We start from the raw sequence: 21,003 nt of genomic DNA, 5'->3' as shown, positions 1-21,003 counted from the left end.
GTGGCTGAAGATGAGAGAGGGAGAGGGAGGAGGCAGTGAACAGCTCAGGCAGAGGGCCTTGCAGTCCTCATGAGGGAGGTGACGCCACGGAAGAGCCCCCGGGCATAGCAGCCCCATGCGGCTGCCCAGTGGGGACCGCATTTGGGTCTGCCCCTCAGCCTCCTCCTCCTGATGTCCCCACAGGAAAACAGTGGCGCTAACTCACTGCTCCGGTGAGCCTTGTCACTCACAGCTTTATTCCCTTCATCCACCCATGCCCGCTCTGTACCCTTGCAAGCCTGCAGGCTTCCTGGAGAGGCCTCCCTAAGCATCGTGGGGGTTGGGGACAGAGGAGCGGCTGGCTGTCGCTGGCCAGAGTGCCCAAATGGCTGGTGGTCACCGCGGGAGAACTCAGCAGGCCACACAGAGGCCGGGAGGCCTGCAATGCTCAGCCCCTTTGGCTCATGCCACTCACGGAGCAGCCCAGGATGGAGCCACTGTTGTCTATTGCTTTAAACTTCGGGTTTCTTGGTTGCTTTCGCTTTCTTAATGATCTCTTCCCTCTCTCTGAAAACAGGCTCTTCCGCTGGATGGCAGGGACGCCCTGCCTCGTTTTGTCCTATTTTTCTTCAGAAGAGTTCAGCTGCTGCTGCGCTTTTTCTGGAATGACCATTTGCTGTAAAAAGAAAGGTCCACGTCACGTTCTGCCCGCCTTCCGCCTTCTGAGAAACGTGGATCCCGCCGGCACAGACGGGAGAAAGACTTCTCGGTCCCCTTCCCTTTTCGCCCATCCCTGTCAGCCCCCGCCCGCCTTGTTGGGGAGCTGTGGCCTGACCGGCTGAGCATCCACCAGAACTCGCCCATGGAGTGGTTAGGGACCCAGGAGACACAGGTGCCTGACTGGTCTCAGGGCCCCTGGTCGGCTCCCCTTGAGCTCTTCCTCCCGCGGACGAAGTAGGACCCCATCCTCAAACCCGAGATTACGGAGGCGGGCATTGTGTCCTAGGCCTCTCCCCGGGTGCCATGCCCAACAGTGACCTGGTGGCTCCAGCCTCGTTGCCTGTGTCCGGACCTGCAGGGCCAGCTTCTCCCCATCCTTCTCAGCCATATACCCCTCCACTTTCCTGCAATCCCAGCTCCTACTTCTCTAGAACTCGCTGTGGCCAACACTCCGGTGCAAGCTGGGGGGGCCCAGGCACATCCTACTCCCCTGCCTGAGCCCCTCCCCCCACGGGTGGCCAGCCCGCTCCTCTGTTCCAACTGGGCCTGCGTGGACCCTGGCCAGCAGCCCTGCCTTCTAGAAAGCTGAACTGCAGGGCCGGAGGAGGTGTGAGCTCAGCACGAGGCACAAACCTGTGCCTGGGTTCCTCTCGGCGGTGGCCGCGTGCTCTGCGTGCCAGGCCCTTTGCTGCTTGGGTGTGTGTCACTCATTCGCTTCTGCCCCTCTAACCTGTCTGTCCGCCCCACAGTCCCTCACTCCCCTGTTAAAATAATCACATCCGTTAAGAAAGTTTGTTGTTAAGAGTTAACAGTTCCATGTGTGTATCTTGTTAAGAACTACTAACTTTAACAGAAATAAATGTTGTTACGTTATTGAGCATGAACCCGGCGTCCGTATTTCTTCTGTGAAGCTGTGAGCCCTTGCCTTCCTGCCCGGGTTCCCCACGATTTGTGCCGCTGAATACGCGTGCATCGCCTTCGCGGCTCCGGTTTTTTCAGTCTATGAATCTCCATCATCATCTAGGTCACAGCTGACTGGCCTGGAACAGACTCCAAAACTTCCTTTTGCTTTTTTTAAATTCTTTTGAGGTAGGCACTTATTCATATGGCTCAAAAATCAGAATGATATAAAAAAGGTTTACAATAAAAAAGCCACTCTTCCTTTCTTCCCCACATTTCAGTTATGCTTATGAGCTTGTTAGGTGCCTTCAGGGGCTTCTTTGTACAGGCAGCAGTGACAGACCTATGCCTCGTATAGACAGCCACCCTGGGTACCCACCGGGGACTGCTTCCAGGGTCTCCATAGACACCAAATCCGGAGATGCTCAAGTCTCCCGATAAAATGGTGCAGTACTTACCCAGAGCCTGCACACAAGCACTCCCCACACCTGAACTCTTCTCTAATTACCTGTGATACCTGGTACAATGTAAATAGATGCTGTAGTGTATTGATTTAACAAGAAAAATGTCTGTGTATGTTCAGGACCAACATGAGTGTTTGCGATTGCCATTTAGCAGAATTTGTGGGTGCAGAGCCCTTGGCTATGGAGGGCTGACCATTACATAGAGAGATGGGGCTTTAAAACATTCACGAACAACCTACATTCTCCTTTAATTCAATTATACAGGACTTTTTGAAGCCCTGTGTGTGTAGGAGTGGATACGTGTGTGTATATTGTGACAGTGTGCGTATATAATGTGGGTATAGTGTGGTTGTGTATGATTGTGTATGTGAGTGTGTATATGGCATTATTGTGTGTATAGTGTGTATTATGAGTGTATGTATAGTGTGTATGAGTGTATGTGTGTATAGTGTGGGTGTGTGTATGAGTGTGTGTGAGTGTGTACAGTGTACATGTGTGTCTAGCATGTATTGTGAGTGTGTGTATAGTGTGGATGTGTGTATAGTGTGTATTGTGAGTGTGTGTATAGTGTGCTGTGTATAGTGTGGATGTGTGTGTACAGTGTGTATTGTGAGTGTGTGTACAGTGTGGATGTGTGGGTACAGTGTGTATAGTGAGTGTGTGTATAGTGTGGATGTGTGTGTATAGTGTGTATTATGAGTGTGTGCATTGTGTGCTGTGTATAGTGTGGATGTGTGTGTACAGTGTGGATGTGTGTGTATAGTGTGCTGTGTATAGTGTGGATGTGTGTGTATAGTGTATATTGTGAGCGTGTGTATAGTGTGGATGTGTGTATAGTGTGCATTGCGAGTGTGTGTATAGTGTGCTGTGTATAGTGTGGATGTGTGTGTGCAGTGTGTATTGTGAGTGTGTGTACAGTGTGGATGTGTGTGTACAGTGTGTATAGTGTGTGTGTATAGTGTGGATGTGTGTGTACAGTGTAGATGTGTGTATAGTGTATATTGTGAGTATATAGAATGGATGTGTGTATACAGTGTATATGTGTGAGTGTGTATAGTGTGTACAGTGTGGATGTGTGTGTACAGTGTGTATAGTGAGCGTGTGCATAGTGTGGATGTGTGTGTGCAGTGTGTATTATGAGTGTGTATATTGTGAGCATGTGCATAGTGTGGATGTGTGTGTAGTGTGCATTGCGAGTGTGTGCACACACGCACACAGGCAGGGAGCAGCGCACGCTGCTGTGTATGTTGACTTTCCAGCCCAGCACCGCTGTGGGCACTCTGCAGATGGCAGGTTGGTCACTGTTCACACAGCCGGAGGAGCTCGGTGTCACTGCCCTGTGTTACCACTCTGCGGATGCTGACAGAGGCAGCGGTGGGTACAGAGAAGGTGGAGAGACGGAGCAGCAGACTCAAGGGCTCACAGCCAGTAGGAGGCATGGCTGCGATTCCAAGCCACATAGGCTGTCCTGAGCCAGATTTTTTTTTTTTTTTTTTTAGTTTGTTTTCATTTTGTTTGGAGAAAGAGAGAGAGAGACAGTCAGACAAAGTGAGATCTTCCATCTGCTGGTTCACTCCCTAAATGCTTGCAACAGCTGGGGCCGGGTCAGGTGAAGCCAGGAGCCTGGGACTCCACCTCAGTCTTCCACGTGGGTGGCAGGGAGTGGGTGCTTGCGTATGACCAGCTGCTCCCAGGGTGAGCATTACCAGGAAGCTGGATGGAAGGCGAAGCAGCTGGAACTAAAACCAAGAGCTCACATATGACGTGCCAGGGTCCCAAGTGGAGTTAACCGCTGTACCAAACGCATGCTCTGCAAGCCCAGATTCCTTTTTTTTTTTTTTTTTTTTTAAGATTTATTTTAGGGGCTAGCATTGTGGCATAGCAGATAAGACTGCCTCCTACAATGCCAGCATCCCATATGGGTGCCAGTTCAAGTCCCGACTGCTCCACTTCTGATCCAGCTTACTGCTATATGGCCTGGGAAGGCAGTGTAGGATGGCCCAAGAACTTGGACCCTTTGTACCCACTTGGGAGACCTGGAAGAAGCTCCTGGCTGCTGATTTCAGCCTGGCCCAGCTCTGGCTGTTGAAGTCATTTAGGGAGTGAACCAGCAGACGGAAGATCTCTCTCTTTCTCTTTCTGTCTCTTTCTCTCTCTGTAAATTCTGCCTTTCAAATGAGTAAATAAATCTTTAAACAAATTTATTTTATTTATTTGAAAGGCAGAATCACAGAGAAAGAGGGAGAGAAAGGGGTCTTCCGTCCTCTGGTTCACTCCCCAAATGGCTTCAAAAGCTGAGGCTGGTCCAGGCTGAGGTCAGAAGCCAAGAGCTTCATCCAGGTTCCTCAAATGGGTGCAGGGGCCCAAGGACTTGAGACATCTTCTACTGCTTTCCCAGGTGCATTAGCAGGGAGCAAGATCAAAAGTGTAGCAGCTGGGACTCGAACTGGCACCCATATGGGATTCTGGCATTGCAGGCAGGGGCTTAACCCACTCCTCCATGGCCCAAGGCCCAGATTCTCAACGGAGCCACTGTGCCATCCTGCCTCTTGGAGAGCTTGCCATGATCCACAGCCCCCTCTTGGAGACACCAGAGTTGCTTCTAATCACTTCCTATTATAAACCACGATGAACAGCCACCTGTATCTGGGATAGTTGTTGAACAAATTTCTGGAGGCAGGATTGCCGAGCCAAGAGTAAGCGGTCTGTGGCTTTGCTTTGGACCCTGCCACGCTGCCCTCCGTGGGGTGCCCACTCTGCACTTCCAGAGCCTCCTGATCCTCCCGGCGCACACTGTGGATGCTGTCTGGGAAAGGTGTCAGACAGCTCCTCTGGCAGTCAGGAGCAGCGTCCCAACCGCTCTGAGGGCCGCGGGGCCAGCCCCAGCTCCCTCGGCTGCTCGGATCCCGCCTCGGTCCCCCCTGGGAGTCGTGGCCAGGCTGCCCGAGAGTGCCGCCGGCAGGAGATCCCGAGTGGGATCCCTGCCTCCCGCACCGGCCAGCGTGCAGCGTCCCCGGGTTCTGCCCGCAAGGGGCCGCCCCTAGCCTGCCCCGAGGATGCCCGATCCGGCTCTTTCGATTTCGTTTCCCGGAAGGATAGCGATTACCGGAGCTCCGCGCGCGCCTGCTCGCCGGGGCACCCACGCACTCGGCCCGGCGCTGCTCCCCAGGAGTTTCCTGCTTCGAGAGCTTCCCATTTCTCCACGCCCAGTGAGGAGCTTCGGGAGAGGAGGCCGAGGGTCCCAGAGGCTCGGCAAGGGGAGCGCTGACGACAGAAAGCCGGGGGACTCCCTCGCCTCCACCTGTGATGCAGGTAAGAGCCCCGCGGCCACCCGGCCCCGATCCTTTCTCTTCCACCCGTTTTTCGCTGACCTTCCTTCTGGCTGGGACCTCACCTTCCAACGCAGTCCAAGACCTCACCTTCCAGCCCCCGGCCCCCCCCGCCCCCCCCCCCCCCCCGCCCCCGCGGTCCCGGCATCCGCAGATGCTGGTCACACCCCCTAGGTGCTTAGTGCGGCTCTGGCTCCGAAGGCGCAAGCACCGCCCCTGCAGGCCCCCGCCACCCCGCCACCCCCCCACCCCCCGCTGCTGTCTCCTTGCCTCCTTGTCACTGTACACCGAGGACATGTGAAGAAGTCCCGGCACAAGCCAGGTCCTCGCAGCTGGCAAATGCAGTGGGCAGCGACACCCCGTCCCCTCCAGAGCGAACCTTCTAAGATCTGCTGTTTCCCCTAGGAGCCTCAGAACTTCCCCAGATGGGTCCCCTGTCACCCCCTCTCTGCCCTCTCTCCAAGACCCACATCCCTCGCTGGAGCCCAGGAGGAGTAGACAAGGCACCTCCTGCGAGTCCCAGGCAAGACCAGGCCTTGAGTAACCCCCTCCCTTGCCCCCACCCCTCAGGTTCTAGGGCTTGGTTGCCTGGGAAACAGTACCAACTTGGGGAGGGGGGCTAGGGGCCCACCAGAAGTGACTGGGAACTACCGCAAAAGGGCTGAACCCTGCTCTGCCATACCGTGATTTCTGGAGTTTGCTTTGCTGGCAGCTGATCCCAAAGTCTCTCCCTGTAGCCTGACTCCCAGACCCGGGAGCTGAGCACACAGCTCTGGGAGCTCCCACGGTGGGGAAATGCCGGGTTTTTTCCTTTGCACCTTGGGGCAACTTCCTGTTTCCACCAAATCCTGCCACGGGTTTCCTCCCCAGCTTGGTGAATCAGTCACTCTCAGGAGGCCACGGCTGACCATGGAACTGTGCAGCCCGGTCCTCCATTGGCCGGACTCTGGGTCAGACACTTCTCCTGCTGGCTTATCTAGCTCCAGCCCCTGGGGTTCCCCGAGCCGTTCTCCCTCTCTTCCCCCTCTGAAATAAGTCTCGCCTCTGTAAGTGAGACCGAGCTTTCCCAGGATGCTCTCTCCTTTGACGCCCTGGCTTTCGCTCTCACCAGGAGCCCGCAGCAGCTGGCTCTCCCCTCCGCCCGCCAGCAGCTGGCTCTCCCCTCCGCCCGCCAGCAGCTCGACCACCCCCGGGAGCCCAGGGCCGAGCCCCATGTGAAGCTCAAGTGAACCTACCGGGCGGGGCGGGCATCTGCAAGCTGCCCGGGAGACTCCGTAAGTAGAGGGGGTGCAAAAGAGCTTTTCTCACCTAAGGAGTTGCCTTCGGTCATTTGCTGCTCCTTTGCTGGGTTTCAGTTTTCCCTTGGGGAGGGATCAGAGAAGGCATACAGCAAACACGGAAGGGCGACCAGTGCTCCCTGGAGAGATGAGGGTTGGAGTTCAGTGAGTGACCGCATCTCTTCCAACTTAAAGACAGAGTCGGGGACATTGCCAGTGGGGAAGCTAAACCGTGAACACTGGTAACATACACGCAGAGTCTGCTTGGACATACTTCTGTTTAATTTCAATTGTTACCAAATCGCATGTGCTTATTGTCAAAATCTGGGCAAGGACAGAGAAGCATAAGGAAGACATATAGAACAGCCAAATTCACCCAAAGATGACCGGGAGAGAGTCGGTGGCCAGAGCCTTCCTCCCCAAGGCTGTGTTCTCTCCCGAGCACGCGCGTCACCATGGAGCTGGCCGCAGATTAATGCGCATGCTCAGATCACACAGGGACTCCGTGGAGGCGAAGGCAAACCTTGGTCCAGCTGATGGTCTTCTAAGAGGTTCTAACATGTACTTTGTCAGCTGTGCAAATCAGCGGACAGGTGCTGGCTGCCGCTGGCTGTGTTCTGTGGTCTGGGTGGGGCTTTTTGGGCAGCTGCGGACTAGCCGGGTTATGGAGCATCCGGGCTGCTTCTGGCTGAGCCGGCCCAGGAGCTGGACCATGCCTTCGCGATTTCACACCTGTCTGATTTCCTGGCCACAGCCAGCTTTTGGAGCCGCTGAGAGGACAGAGCTGAGAGCGAAGTGGAACGTCGGGTATGACTTCACCCATCTTGAGAGGAGCAGGGGCTTCTTCCGCATCTCCCACATGGGTTCAGGGGCCCAGGGACTTTGGGCCGTCTTCCGCTGCTTTCTCAGGTGCATTAGCAGGGAGCTGGATTGAAAGTGGAGCAGCTGAGACTTGAATTGGGTCTCCTATGGGATGCCGGCATCACAGGCCACAGCTTTACCTGCTGCATCGCAACACCAATCCCAAGGACAGAAATTTTTGTTAAGATTTATTTATTTATTTGAAAGTCAGAGTTACACACGGAGAGAAGGAGAGGCAGAGAGAGGTCTTCCATCTGCTGGTTGACTCTCCAATTGGCTGCAACAGCCAGAGCTACACCGATACTAAGCCAGGAGCCAGGAGCTTCTTCCAGGTCTCCTATGTGGGTGCAGGGGCCCAAGGACTTGGGCCATCTTCTACTGCTTCCCAGGCCATAGCAGAGAGCTGGATCAGAAGTGGAGCAGCTGGGACTAGAACCGGCACCCATATAGGATGCTGGCACTTCAGGAAGCGGCTTTACCCGCGATGCCACAGCATCAGCCCTGAGGGTGGAAATTTGAACACAACTTCTCAGCCGCACTTCCCCATAGTGAAGTTCAAACACAAGACCTACAACTCTCCTCCAAAAACTGGGTGGTTGAATTTCTGAAAGACCAACCTCCCCAAGCTCAGAAGCTCACTCAGCGTTTGTTGAACGAATGAATGAGAGACCAGGGGCCTTCCTCAGGGACACCAAGACCTCCCAAGAATGCAGGTGCCCTCCGGAGGCCTGGGGAGGGGTCGCAGTCTCCCCGCACACCCAGTGGTGGCATTTCCTCCCCTCCAGGATGTCTTTGTCCCTGGTAGTACAGCAGAGGCTGCAGGGCCCTGTGGCCCATTGCATCCTAGACTCCTGTGACACCTCTCCTGCTCCTCTGTTGAGACGTCCCCGGAGCAGATCCTGGAACACCAGGGAGCAGCGGTGGGAGGGAGAGAGAGGAGAAGCAAAAGCATAAATTGTTCTTGGGGCCGTCATCCCCGTGGGCGCGTAGACCTCGTGCGCACTGCAGACCTCCGGGGAGCACGTGGCACATACCCGAAGTTCCCCAGCTACACAGTTCCCCAGCTACACATCCTTACTGATGGGGTGAGGGCTGTTTCTTTGAAAATGGACTCTCCAGTATGCCCATGCTCCCCTGTGTTTATCAGCTCAGGGGAGCTCCTGCAGCCAGAAAAAAGTCCCCAGACGGAGCCCGGGGCTGGAGTGCAGGGGTGACAGCCGCATCTTCTGTATCTGTCATCTTAGATTTCATGACTCCTCTTCAATGAAATTTCTGGAAGTATTCAGACAGCCCAGTGCTGGCCCTCAGCCCTTGTCTAACACCAGGTGACCCATTCTCCCCCCCCCCCCCCCCAGCATCCCTGATAAGTAAACCGTTGCCAGGCGACCCGGGAGGCGGGGCTGACTCAGCCCTTTGGGCCCCACCTTCTCAGGTCCTGGATTTGCACCACGGGACACCTCTCTGACACTCCTTCCCCACCCCTGACTTCTACCCCCTTAATCAGGGCGGATTTTTGCCTCTGCAGGAAGTGAACGCACCCAAGGAATGGTGCTTAGCTTTGGGTGTCAGTGCTCAGCACAACACACAGGCCATGGAGCTCCCTGGGGGCGTGCATTTGCTTGGTAAACAAAGACCATCAGCAGCGGAGCAGGGGGAAGTCCACTGGGAGGACGTGTGGGGAGAGGGATCCCTGGGGGCTCCAGCAGGAATGGGGAAGGGTAGAGGCTTCCCACTGTGCCCCCGCCCTGGTGCACATCCACCCAGGCCTACCCATGGCCGGTGAGTGGGGCAGGAGGCAGGGATGTGGCTACAGCGCAGGCCCCAGGACCCCCTGTGTGACCACCCCCACAGCCTCATTCAGTGACAGAGACTGGGCACAGGAGCCACCTGGGCTGCTCTGCCTTCCTGGTTCCCAGAGAAAATATCCTGGGAACCTGGCTCAGCAGGCCTGGGAGGGGCCCAAGACTGCATTTCTGGCAAGCTCACGGGGATGCTGCTGCTGGAGGTCTGTGATTTTCACAGCACTCGTCAAGGCTCAGTGGGTCCAGAGGAATAAAAAAATAATAATAAAAACAGAATGAAAGGGATGGGCATTTAGCCTCGCGGTTTCAGATCCTCACGTCCCCCACTGGAGCGCCTGGCTCGGAGTCCTGGGTCTGGCTCCTGACTCCAGCTTCCTGCTGATGCACGCCTTGGGAGGCAGTAGTGATGCCTCAAGTATGTGGGTCCCTGCCCCCTGCGTGGGAGACCTGGATGTGTTCCTGGCCCCTGGCTTTGGCCCTGGCCTGGCCTCAGCTGTTGGGGCTATATGGAGAATGGACTAGCAGCTGACAGCCCAGTCTCCATTTGTCTCTGTCTCTGCCTCTCAAAACAGAAATCCTGCCTCAGTCATCTATTAACATCACACACACACACACACACACACTCTTATTCTGGAGTTCCGTCTTTTCTCCCAGCAACACCTGTCCACCATAGTGTGTGACCACTAGATCGTAATCCTGTGGCTTTGTGGTAGGGAATGCCGTAGAAGGCTAATTCTTGCTTCTACTCTTTTTATTTTCCCCTTAAAAGTCATATTCTGGCTGGCTTCAGACATTTATTCTTCTTTCTTTCCACATAGAAGGGCAACTTCTCCGTCCTCCCAAACCGGCTGCATCTCTCACTTGCCCGCCGCTCTGCCCCTGCCCCTGCCTGCTGGGCAGTAGCAAGCCCGCCCCTGTCTGGTTCCCATGTGGGACCCTCCTCCTGCCGGCCTCTCCCCGCGCCTCGTCCCCAGCACTGAGCCGCCTGGCAGGTGGCCCGCGTGCATTAGCTATTGCTGGGTGATGGAGCAGTGATGGGGCAGACAGCTTTTCCCGCTTTGAACATCGAACCCAATTTGATTTCTTGTGTTGTTTGGGCATGAGGCAGGCAGAGGTTGGTTTAGGCTTTGTCATGACAGAGGTGCAGCCTTGGACAGTTTCCTCTCTTTGCCTCAGCTTAGCTGCAGAAACTGAACTGGATGAGCTGAGTCTGTTGGCCCCCGGGGGCACACGTTAGCCAGAACTGCTCCACCGGAAGAGGAGGAGTCAGGGCTCAAACCCCCAAGCTCTGATATGGGGCACAGGCGTCCCAAGAAGTATTTTAATCACAGTGCCAAACGCCATTCCCTAGCTATTTATTTTTTAATGGAGGAAGGAGCCCATAAAGGCAAAAGCACAGAGGGCCCACAGAAGTCATAACACGGCCATGCTCGCCCCCACCCAAACCAAGGAAGCCGATAATTGCGTCCGAGGGGCTGGTGTTGCGGTGCGGCAGGTTAAGCGCTGCTTGCCACGCCCACATCCCATGGGGGAAGTGCTGGTCTGAGTCCCAGCTGCTCCACTTGTGATCCATTAGCTCCCTGCTAATGCTCCTGGGAAAGCAAATGATGCCCACATACTTGGATCCCTGTCATCCCTGTGGGAGACCAGGACGGAGTTCCCGGCTCCTGGCTTCAGACCTGGCTTCCAGGCTATTTGGAGGAGTGAACCAGAGGATGCAAGACCTCCCTCTCTCTCTCTGTCACTCTGCTATCAAATAAACACATAAAACTTAAAAAAAAATTGGTGTAAGAGCATAACAAGCCTAGGAGAGTGGCAAAACAGGAGAAATAAAATAGCCACTCATCTGGGTATTGCCGGCAATGGTTCAAGGTGTGTTTAATGAGCACCTGCTGTGCCCCAGCAGACCCCATCCAGGGCCCAGCATGTAGTAGGTCCTCAATAAACATTTGCCAAGTGAATGATTGGAAAGCAGGCAGGGGTACCAGCAATAAGTGAATACATATGCAATGATAAACACATACAAATAAAAGTTTTATCAAATGTACAATGCAATTGCAAAGTAAGGTGCCAGGAGGGGCACGACCAGGACTCGGTAACAGGGGAGGTGACCACGGGGTTGCCGGGCAGGACCGGAGAGCGTCTGTGTGGATGCAGCCATCCCGGTGGGCTTCTCTGGGGAGGGGGCCTGCAAGCCAGGGGTTGAAGCGGCAGCGGCGAGGGCCGGCTCTGCCCAGGGGTCTGTCCCGGCTTGCCCAGCCCACGCTGCCCCTGCAGGCCTGCAGCCCGCCCTGTGGAGCCAGGAAGATGTCCTGCACTGGCTGCGCTGGGCGGAGCGGGAGTACGCGCTGCGGAGTCCCTGCGAGTTCGGCTTCCAGATGAACGGCCGCGCGCTCTGCTTCCTCACCAAGGACGACTTCCGGCTTCGCGCTCCCGGCTCAGGTCAGGCTTCCCTCTGGTCTCTGGGGGCCCTGCAGGGGCCCCACTCCAGGCTCCCCCGCCGGCTGGCCCCGCCCTCAGCTGCCCGGCTCCCACCTGCCCCTGCTTACTCACCTCTTCGTGTTTAGGCTGAGTTGGCATGTTTAAAAAAACGCACCCGTGTGTTCCGCGGGGCCTGGCCTTTGGCCAAGTAAGCCAAATAAGCCCCAGCCCCCAGTGACCACCGCTGCTGGGGGGGTCCCAGGAGGCCTCTCTCAGCCAACTGCTCTCTTTCCTGTCCTCTCGCTGGGACCATGGCCAGAGCCCCATTCCTATCTTGCAAGAAGAGACTCCCATTGCTTTGTGCCTTGGAAGGCAGGGGCGGTCTTCATAAAGCTTGGAGAATCCCATGGACCTTAGGAGAGTTGCCTCTGCTCCCAGGGATGTGAGGTCCGGTTGTGCAGTGTGTGCACTGCCCATGGGTTCTCAGCCAACAGAGTGGGCCAAGGGATCAGCCTGACCTTGCGAAGGACAGGCCCTGGGGGCAGCTGCATCCCCAGTGGGGAGAGAGGTGTTTTTAAAGAAGTTGGTTCACCAGGGGGCTCTGCCCATTGCCAGGCCCAGACTTCTGCCAGCAGCCGTGGGAGCCTGAGCCCCGTGAGCACAAAGCTTGTCACCAGGCATTCCTGCCCTCACCCTGAGAGGTGGTGACCGCAGGGGTCAGCAGCTGCCGTCCTGCCCCCACCCACCCAGGCGACGTGCTGTATGAGCTGCTCCAGTGCATCAAGACCCAGCGGCGAGCCCTGGCGCGCGGGCCCTGGTTTGGAGAGGCGTGGAGGCAGCTGTCCGCGTGGCCCTCCCCACGGCCCCTGGCAGGTGAGGATGCTCCTCGGGGAGCCCTGAGCCCCCTCCCCTACATCTGCCTCATCTGGAGGGCCCTCTCCCCCTCTCCCTGGCCTCTCTCCTGTCCAGCGAAGAGCTGCCTGCCGCCTGTCCCTACTTCCTGTCCTCCTGCTGGCCCCATGGGACACGGCTGCAGGGACCCCAGGGCTACTCCACGGCCCTTGGACTGCACTCCTGAGCCCTTCCTTGCTTTGCCTGCGGGCCCCCTGCCTCCACTGGACTTCCGCCCACCCTCACCACTCCTTTGCTGTTCCCTTTTGCACGTCACTGGGGGCAGGGCACAGGCCCGGGGCCTCTCCTCTCCTCTCCTCACCACACTCCGTGCTGGATGGGTGGGACGTGTTCCTGGGCCCATGACTCCCACTCAGGTCCCAGTGGCTCCGGATCTCAGCCTTGCGCACCCCACGCTGCCTGCCCTACACCTGCACTGGGCTGCCCAGCGGGCACTTCGACCCCAGGAGCCCCAGGCCAGCCTCCCGAGGGCTGCCTCTTGCCATCTTCCCTGGCCCAGCCCCACCCCTGCTGTGCTCACACTCAAACATTGGATGTCAGCAAATCCTGCTGCCCCCTGCCACATGCAGCCCCTTCCCACCGTCCATGGCTGCTCGGCCAGCCCTCTGGAAGACCCGCCGCCTTGCTGGTCTCCTTGCTGCAGCTCTTGGAGTCCTGTGACCTGTTCTCACAGAGGCCAGAGCGATGCTCGAGTCAGGTGGTGTCATTCTCCCTCAAATCTTCCCCCGGCTCCCTTTGCACAGCCTCAAAGCTGCAGGTCTTACCATGACTCCTGCCCTCCTCCTCTGGCGCCCCCTGCCTTCATGTCGCTGGAACTGCAGGCCTCCTTCCTCAGCAGAGGAGCCAGACCCGCTCTGCCACAGGACCTTTGCATGAGCCACTTTCTCCTCTATCTCCTCAAGTCTCTGGCTAGTTTGTTGGTGAGGCCTTCCCTGACCAGCTTCTCTAAAAGTGCCCTCTGGATCCCCTGTGCTTTATGGTGTTTAATTCCCATATTGAATATTGCCTCTATTTTCTTTATCTTTTAAATTTTTAAATGTTTCCTTTTCATCTACTTGAAAGGCATGGTGACATAGAAAGATACACACACATACAGAGAGAGAGAGGGAGGGAGACAGAGAGAGGTAGGGAGAGAGAGAGAGAGACATCTTCTATCCGCTGGTTCACTCCTCAAATGCCCACGACAGCCATGGCTGGGTCAGACTAAAGCCAGGCACCCAGAGCTCCATCAGAGTCTCCCACGTCGGTGGCAGGGACTCAAGCACCTGGGCCATCATCCACTACCTTTCCAGGGTACTTTGGTAGGAAGGTGGATTAGAAGCAGAGCAGCCGATGGCCTGGGAAGGCAGTGGAGGATGGCCCAAGTCCTTGGGCCCCTGCACCCATGTTGGAGACACAGGGGAAGCGTCTGGCTCCTGGCGCAGCTCCAGCCATTGCGGCCAACTGGGGAGTGAACCAGCAGATGGAAGACCTCGCTCGCTCTCTCTCTCTCTCTCTCTCTGCCTCTCCTTCTCTCTCTGTGTAACTCTGACTTTCAAATAAATAAATAAAACTTAAAAAAAAAAAAAAGAAAGAAAAGAAAAGGCAGAAGCCAAGCAGCCAGGACTGGAGCTGGGACTTGACCTGGCTCTGTGATGTGGGCTGCGGGCACCCAAAGCAGCCCACATGCTGTGCCACAATGTTCGCCCCTTTTTTATCTCAAACATCTTTTCTCCACGCCCCCCCCCCCCAAAACCTCCACCTGCTAGAGTATAAGCTCCATGAGGGCAGGGGCTTTTTTTTTTGGTCGGGGGGATGGGGTGGGGTGGTTTCAGAGATGTACTGCCAAAATCCTTAGACCAGTGCCTGGATTCCCCATAAATATTCCCAGTGGAATGGGCACTGCACAGACAGCTGGCTTCTAGACCTGGCGCTGTAGTTAAGCAAGAGAGGGAGAGACAGAAAGAAAGGTCTTCCATCTGCTGGTTCACTACGCCGATCCAAAGCCAGGAGCCAGAAGCTTCTTCTGGGTCTCCCACGTGTGTGCAGGGGCCCAAGCACTTGGGCCGTCTTCTGCTGCTTTCCCAGGAGCATCAGCAGTGGAGCAGCTGGGACCCAGGATGCCCGCTCACAGGGGATGCCGACGTCACAGAGAGTGGCGGTGTCACAGAGGGTGGCTTCACCCACTGTGCCACAGCGCCTGCCTCCCCCCGCCCCCCACCCGCTTAGCCTTGTAGGACATTTAACAGACAGGGAGCTGGTCTGAGAGCAGGCTTCATTCCACCAGCCCGCCAGGCCCTCCCCCACGGCTCTGCAGCCTTCCCGACCTTCTAACAGGAAGCGTGTTGTACCCCCAGGCTCAGATCTGCTCACAGAGGGGACCACGCCCCCACAGACAGCCCCCAACGGGGGCCTCCTACAGCAGCCACCGCACCCCAGGCTCGCCGGCTCCCTCAGCCATCTGGACACCCTTGGGCTGGCCAAGTGGCCCCTCGGCTGGGAGAAGACCCTCGACATGTTTCGCTGTGCAGGGCTGGGCTCCAGGACCTCCAGGCTCCGCCCCCTCTCCAGGGTGCCACGGGCCCCCAGGGACGGCAGGACGGCTGGTGAGTGGGAGCTGTTCCGGGGCACGGGGGAGTGGGCAGCTGGGATGCAGAGGGGCCACAGGGATAAGGACCAGGGCTGTGTCGACCTGGGGTCTGTGCAGGCTCCCATGTGGCTGTCTGGATTGCCAAGCCCAGCTCGTCTCTAGGACAGGCACGATTCTGCAGCCACAGGCAGGTGTTTGGTTGGCATGAGGTAGCCTCCCTTTTAAAACTTTGTTCACAAATAGTCAAGTGCTTCCTAGTGCCGGGCAGCGTTCCAGCCCATTTCCTTAATTCCATAGCAGCGTCTGAGGTTGGCCCTGTTGTTAGCCCCATTTCACAGATAGGGAAACTGAGGCACAGAGGAGTTCAGGGCCTTCTCCAAGATCACGTGGCTTCTGTTTGCATTCGTTGTTGAATGACTAATAGACAGGCCACCAGACGGGCAGAGTAGCTGGCCGGGTGCAGGGAGCTGTTCTGCAGCCCTGGAAGGGCCTTGGGGCACAGCTTGGCTTTGGGCTAGGGCATGATTGAAATCACTAAAAACCCAAGTATTGGATTTTTTTAAAGGTTATTTATTTATCTACTTGAAAGGCAGAGTGACAGAAGGAGAGAGAAAGAGAGGGAAATCTTCCATCTCTTGGTTCACTCCCCAAATGGCCACAACAGCTGGGGCTGGTCCAGGCTCAAGCTAAGAGCCAGGAGCTTCTTCCGGGTCTCCCACGCGGGTGCAGGGGCCCCACGGTTAGCAGCGCAGGAGGGAGGGTGGGTGTTGGGACCCATAGAAGCCCGGGGCACTGGGGGATCTGGAGGCAGGGGCGCAGCCCCACCGTGGACCCCCGACGGAGCGCACAGGCTGGGCGAGAATGCCAGCTCCGCTTGCCACTGGGAGCTGCGGGCTCCGGCCCCGGGCTGGAGTGCGGAGGACGGCAGGGGCTGTGTTCCCACCGTGACCCTCATCCTCGCGCCCACGCTCCCACGCCCTGACCTCGAGTCCGCCTCCCCCCACCTCACCCCCTGTTCTGTGTTGCAGACTGCCGGCTGCTGTGGGGTTTCGTGTACCAGTTGCTCCTCGATCCCCGGTACGAGCCCTACGTCAGGTGGGAGGACAAGGACGCCAAGATCTTTCGCGTTGTGGACCCCAAGGGGCTCGCTGGACTCTGGGGGAAGCACAAGGTGAAGCCCAGCCGGCCGGCAGGGGGCGTAGCTTACCCAGGCGCTGATGGCCTGCCCGGGGGGCAGCGTGGACCCCCAGCACCGGGGGACGGCCCTCCATGGAGGGGGCCTTCACCCTCGGCTTGGGGACCGGCAGGGGCCTCTGGTGGATGGCCAGCACCGCTGAGGCTCCGGTGCCGTCGCCCGTTGCTTCTTCCCGGCCTTGGCCAGCTCGGGGGCTTTCACAGTCTGTGTGCACCACGCCTTGTCTTGACCCGTGGGAACGCCGGGTGTCTGGGCTGGGAAGGCCGAATTCCCATCGAGGGGCATGCCAGGACCCATGGCGCGGTGGCAGGTGATCGTGGGTGGTTGGCCCTGCATTCTTATCTTTTTTTAAAAAAAAAAACTTTTTTCTATTTATTTATTTGAAAGTCAGAGTTACACAGAGGGCCAGAGGCAGAGAGAGAGAGAGGTCTTCCATCCACTGGTTCACTCTCCAAATGGCCACAGCGACTGGAACTGCGCTGATCTGAAGCCAGGAGCCAGGAGCTTCTTCCAGGTCTCCCACGAGGGTGCAGGGGCCCAAGATGACTTAGGCCATCTTGTACTGCTTTCCAAGGCCATAGCAGAGAGCTGGATCAGAAGTGGAGCAGCCGGGACTCGAACCGGCACCCATATGGGATGCTGGCACTTTACCATTAGGCCACAGCACTGGCTCCTATCATTTATTTTTAACTTAGGAATTTTATAAAAGGTTTGTTGGGGCCAGCACCTCTCTGCCTCTTCTCGCTCTGTGTAACTCTTTCAAATAGATAAATCTTTTTTTTTTTTTTGACAGGCAGAGTTAGACAGTGAGAGAGAGAGAGACAGAGAGAAAGGTCTTCCTTCTGTTGGTTTACCCCCCAAATGGCCGCTGTGGCTGGTGCGCTTCCTCCTGGTCTCCTATGCGGGTGCAGGGCCCAAGCACTTGGGCCATCCTCCACTGCCTTCCCGGGCCACAGCAGAGAGCTGGCCTGGAAGAGGAGCAACCGGGACAGAATCCAGCGCCCCAACTGGGATTAGAACCTGGGGTACCAGCACAGCAGGCAGAGGATTAGCCTAGTTAGCCACGGCGCTGGCCTCAAATAGATACATCTTTAAAAAAAAATAAATAAAAGGTTTGTTGATTCGAAAGGCAGAGCAGCAGAGGAGACACACACACACACACACACGCAGTGCCCGCTACAGCTGGGCCTGGGCCAGGGGCCTGACGGGGGCCGCTTCACCTTCCAGAACCGAGTGAACATGACCTACGAGAAGCTGTCCCGAGCCCTGCGCCACTATTATAAGCTCAACATCATCAGGAAGGAACCCGGGCAGAAACTTGTGTTCAGGTGAGGAGCAGGGCTGAGGCTGGGCGGGCCGGAAGCCCCCTGCAGCGTGGTGGGGTGGGGGAGAAGCTGATGATGTGCCCCTGGGGTCTGAATTCCAGGTTTCTAAAGACTCCAGGGAAGGCGGCCGGGGCCAAGGGCATCTGCCAGGAGCAGGAAGGAGCAGCACGCGAGGACGAGATGCCGGAAGTCTCTCCATGAGGGCTGGTGGGGTGCGGGTGCCTGGGGCTGGGCAGGGGGCACGGAGCGTCCCCTAGAGGCTGCGCCCCTCTCCCAGGATGGCTTCTGTACTTGGAAGATGGCATCTGACGTCGCAGGGTTGGGGGGCTTCAGGGCTGTCTGGGTGCTGGGAGCCTCCGGCCCACACCCGGGACATGGCGGGAGGGGTGGAGCTAAGTGGAGGACAGGGCTGGACCGTCCTCCTGCCCGCACTCTGCCGGGCATCAAGGCCCAGCCCTGCGCTTTACCCAGGAAGGGGATGGCGGTGCCTCGCTGAGACTCATCGTTCCCCATCCACAAAAGGGGTGCGCTTATAAACCCCCGTCAGAGGGGCTGAGGCACGCCTGGGAGGAAGGCTCAGCACCGCGCCAGCCTCGGGCACAGGAATTACCATGGCGAGGTGCTCGCCCCGGGGCCCAGCCTGGGCGACAGGCCTTGCCTCTGGTTTACCTTGTTTAATTCACGCCCCCTACCTCCTGCTCCCCAGAGGTTGGAGATGAGGAGACCAGGCAGAGGCTTGCCCGGCCGGAGGCCCGTTTTCCTCCAGGGCCCCTCGATGCACTTGGGCCCTGCCTCTCTGCTCTGAGCTCCTTAGCAGTCCAGTTTGCCTGGCCCCCGCCCTCCTCCACAGTTTTCAGCTCATTGGTGCCTTGGGGATGAGGACCGCCCCTCCCCCCATGCCCCTGGCATCCCTCGCCCTCCTGTGTGCTGTGTGACCTTGGACAAGCTGCTGCACCTCTCTGGAGTCCACGGTCTCTAACCTCGAAATTGAGGCTGCCACTCCAGAAGGCTGGGACCAGGCCGCGTTTGTGACATGCTTGGGACCTGGCTGCCGGCTGGGAGGGACCCTTAGCCGCTCCACAGCAGGGACACGGCTCCTCCCCAGTCCCAGCGATGGACAGCACCCCCGCCCCCAGCCTCTACCCCTGCCAGCCCGGAGGAAGGGATGCTGTGTGGGGGCAATGGGGGAGGGGTGCTCTCACTGCCCTGTGAGCCTGCGTGGGCCCCCGGGGACTCCCAGCCTTTGGGTCTCGGGGCTGGGGCGACTCAGGCCAGGGGAGCTCCAGGCTGTTCTGTCTCTAGCCTGGTGGAAAAGGCTGCACCCTCCCAGCCAGTTGGCCAGGCTCCAGGGTGGCCCCCTGGCCCCCCCACCTCACGGCTAGCCCCCCCCCCAGCCAAAGGGAGGCGCTGCTGCAAGCTGCTGGGCCAGATGAGGAGAAACTGCTCCCCCCACCCCGCCGAGCCCCCAGCCCTGGTCAGCCTCGCAGCTGCCGCTGAAGCCCCATTTCTTGGTCTCGGCACTATGCCTAGGGTCACTTGCCCCGGGCACATTTGCTGGCCAGTGTGCTGATGGCTGTCAGTAGCCGCGGACCGTGAGCCTCATCGGCACTGGCACCACAGGGTCAGGGGCCCCAGATTCTGCAACTTTCCCTTTGCCCTCCCCATGGGGGGCAGGGCTCCATCTTTTTCTCCATTTGCCCAGGGGCACGGGCCCTGGTCTGGGGACGGATCTCACAGACTGAACACCTGCTGTGGACCTGGCACCAAGCTCCAAGCGGACGTCCGTTGTTTTCCACTGGGCGGGGGGAGGGGAGGGCGGGAAAGCTCCCAGTGTGAGAATGGGTGGGGGGAATTCCCACAGCAGGTGTCGAAACCAGGAGACAGATGGCCAGGGCTGGAAAAGTCGCTGCCAGTCCCAACCTCTTCTGCTGTCACCACCTGACTTCAGTGTCGGCAGCAAATAAAGAGCTTTGGAGAAAAGTGAGCGTGTTGGGAAATCTGTTAGCAAGCCGCATGGTGCAGCCCCGGTCCCATGCTTGGGACCCTGGGAGCCGCTCCCTTGTCCCGGCTGTCCTGTCTCATGTCTTCCCTTCGCTCCAGCACCAGCTTTAGTCCCTGTCTTGGGCAGGAGCCTGGTTCACATTTTATTTTAGTTAGATGATACTTTTTAAAAAAGACTTATTTATGTGAAAGGCAGAGAGAGAGAGAGAGAGAGAGAGAGAGAGAGAGAGGGCTGTTCCATCTGCTGGTTCACTCCCCAAATGACTGCAACAGCCAGAGCTGGGTCAGGCCAAAGCCAGGAGCCAGGAGCTTCTTCCAGGTCTCCCACGTGGGTGCAGGAGCCCAAGCATTTGGGCCATCTTCCACTGCTTTCCCAGGTGTGTTAGCAGGGAGCAGGATTGGAAGTGGAGCAGCTGGGACGTGCACTGATATCCGTATGGATGCTGGCGTCTTAGGTGGTGGCTCTGCCCGTTAGGCTACAACACCACCCTGGTGCATTTTCTACTCCTGTGTTCGCTTAGAGGTTTCCCGGAGAAAGGCAGAAAGCACACATGCACGGCGCGAGGGCTCGGCACCCCCGAAATGCCGGCATCAGGTGCTGTGGGAAGCTGGCGCTGCGCACGGGAGCCTTCCCCACTGGCTGGCTCACTGCAGCCCCTCTGAACTAAGCCCCAGTGGCACAGCCCCCCAGTTTGGGTGGGAATTTAAAGTGGGTGGTTCTGAGATCAGAATGTGCGTGTTTAAGAAACATTGTCCTCACCATCTCCATTTTTAAGGTTTCCAAGCCCCTTGTAGATCAGTGGCTTGCATATGGCGGCCTGGGGGTGGTGAGCTTGCAGAGGGGGATGGGCCTCGGCCTTGGCAAGTCTGCACATAAGTGGGGGGCACGAGGGTGAAGCTGACCATCGCCATATTTAGGGAGGGTGCCCAGGGACAGCACGGACAAAGTGGTGCCTGGAAGGCAACACAGAGTCCCTCAGGCTTCTGATCCCCTTCTGCTTCCCTTTGGGAGGTGGGGGGTCTGGAGGCATGGACGGGTTGTGGCCTTGCCATCCTTGAGGGGTCTGGGAGAACCTAGGGCAAGTGGGATTGTGTAGACAGCGACAGAAGGCTGCTCTCCGGGGAGAGACCTGCAGTTTGACACCATGTCCACCAGGTGGCGCAAAGCCTCTTTTTGTGTTGGTTTTGGGGCGGAGCTTCCCAGTGCACCTGCCACCTGCTGGGAGGTGTGTAAAACACTCCAACTCA

At 57.6% G+C, this 21,003-nt stretch overlaps 1 protein-coding gene across 1 annotated transcript; it reads left to right on the top strand.

Moving 5' to 3' along the window:
• The first annotated feature begins 5,157 nt into the window (after positions 1–5,157).
• ETV7 (ETS variant transcription factor 7) lies at positions 5,158–19,536 on the top strand. The gene is made up of 8 exons (XM_062186022.1): positions 5,158–5,375; positions 6,504–6,666; positions 11,610–11,774; positions 12,504–12,626; positions 15,002–15,250; positions 16,263–16,405; positions 17,657–17,757; positions 17,856–19,536. The coding sequence occupies exons 1-8, from the start codon at positions 5,370–5,372 to the stop codon at positions 17,953–17,955; spliced, it is 1,050 nt and encodes a 349-aa protein (XP_062042006.1). The 5' UTR covers positions 5,158–5,369; the 3' UTR covers positions 17,956–19,536.
• Positions 19,537–21,003: the final 1,467 nt, after the last annotated feature.

Source organism: Lepus europaeus, chromosome 3 (genome assembly GCF_033115175.1).
Source record: "Lepus europaeus isolate LE1 chromosome 3, mLepTim1.pri, whole genome shotgun sequence".
In the NCBI taxonomy this organism is placed as follows: domain Eukaryota; kingdom Metazoa; phylum Chordata; class Mammalia; order Lagomorpha; family Leporidae; genus Lepus; species Lepus europaeus.
The sequence above is the reverse complement of the archived record's forward strand: the minus strand, read 5'-3'. Positions and strand labels throughout refer to the sequence as shown.

Excerpts from the sequence above, each read along its gene's own strand:
- ETV7 (XM_062186022.1), top strand. Across the intron at positions 6,667-11,609 it reads CAAGCTGCCCGGGAGACTCC|GCCTGCAGCCCGCCCTGTGG; the intron begins GTAAGTAGAGGG and ends CTGCCCCTGCAG. Across the intron at positions 11,775-12,503 it reads GCTTCGCGCTCCCGGCTCAG|GCGACGTGCTGTATGAGCTG; the intron begins GTCAGGCTTCCC and ends CCACCCACCCAG.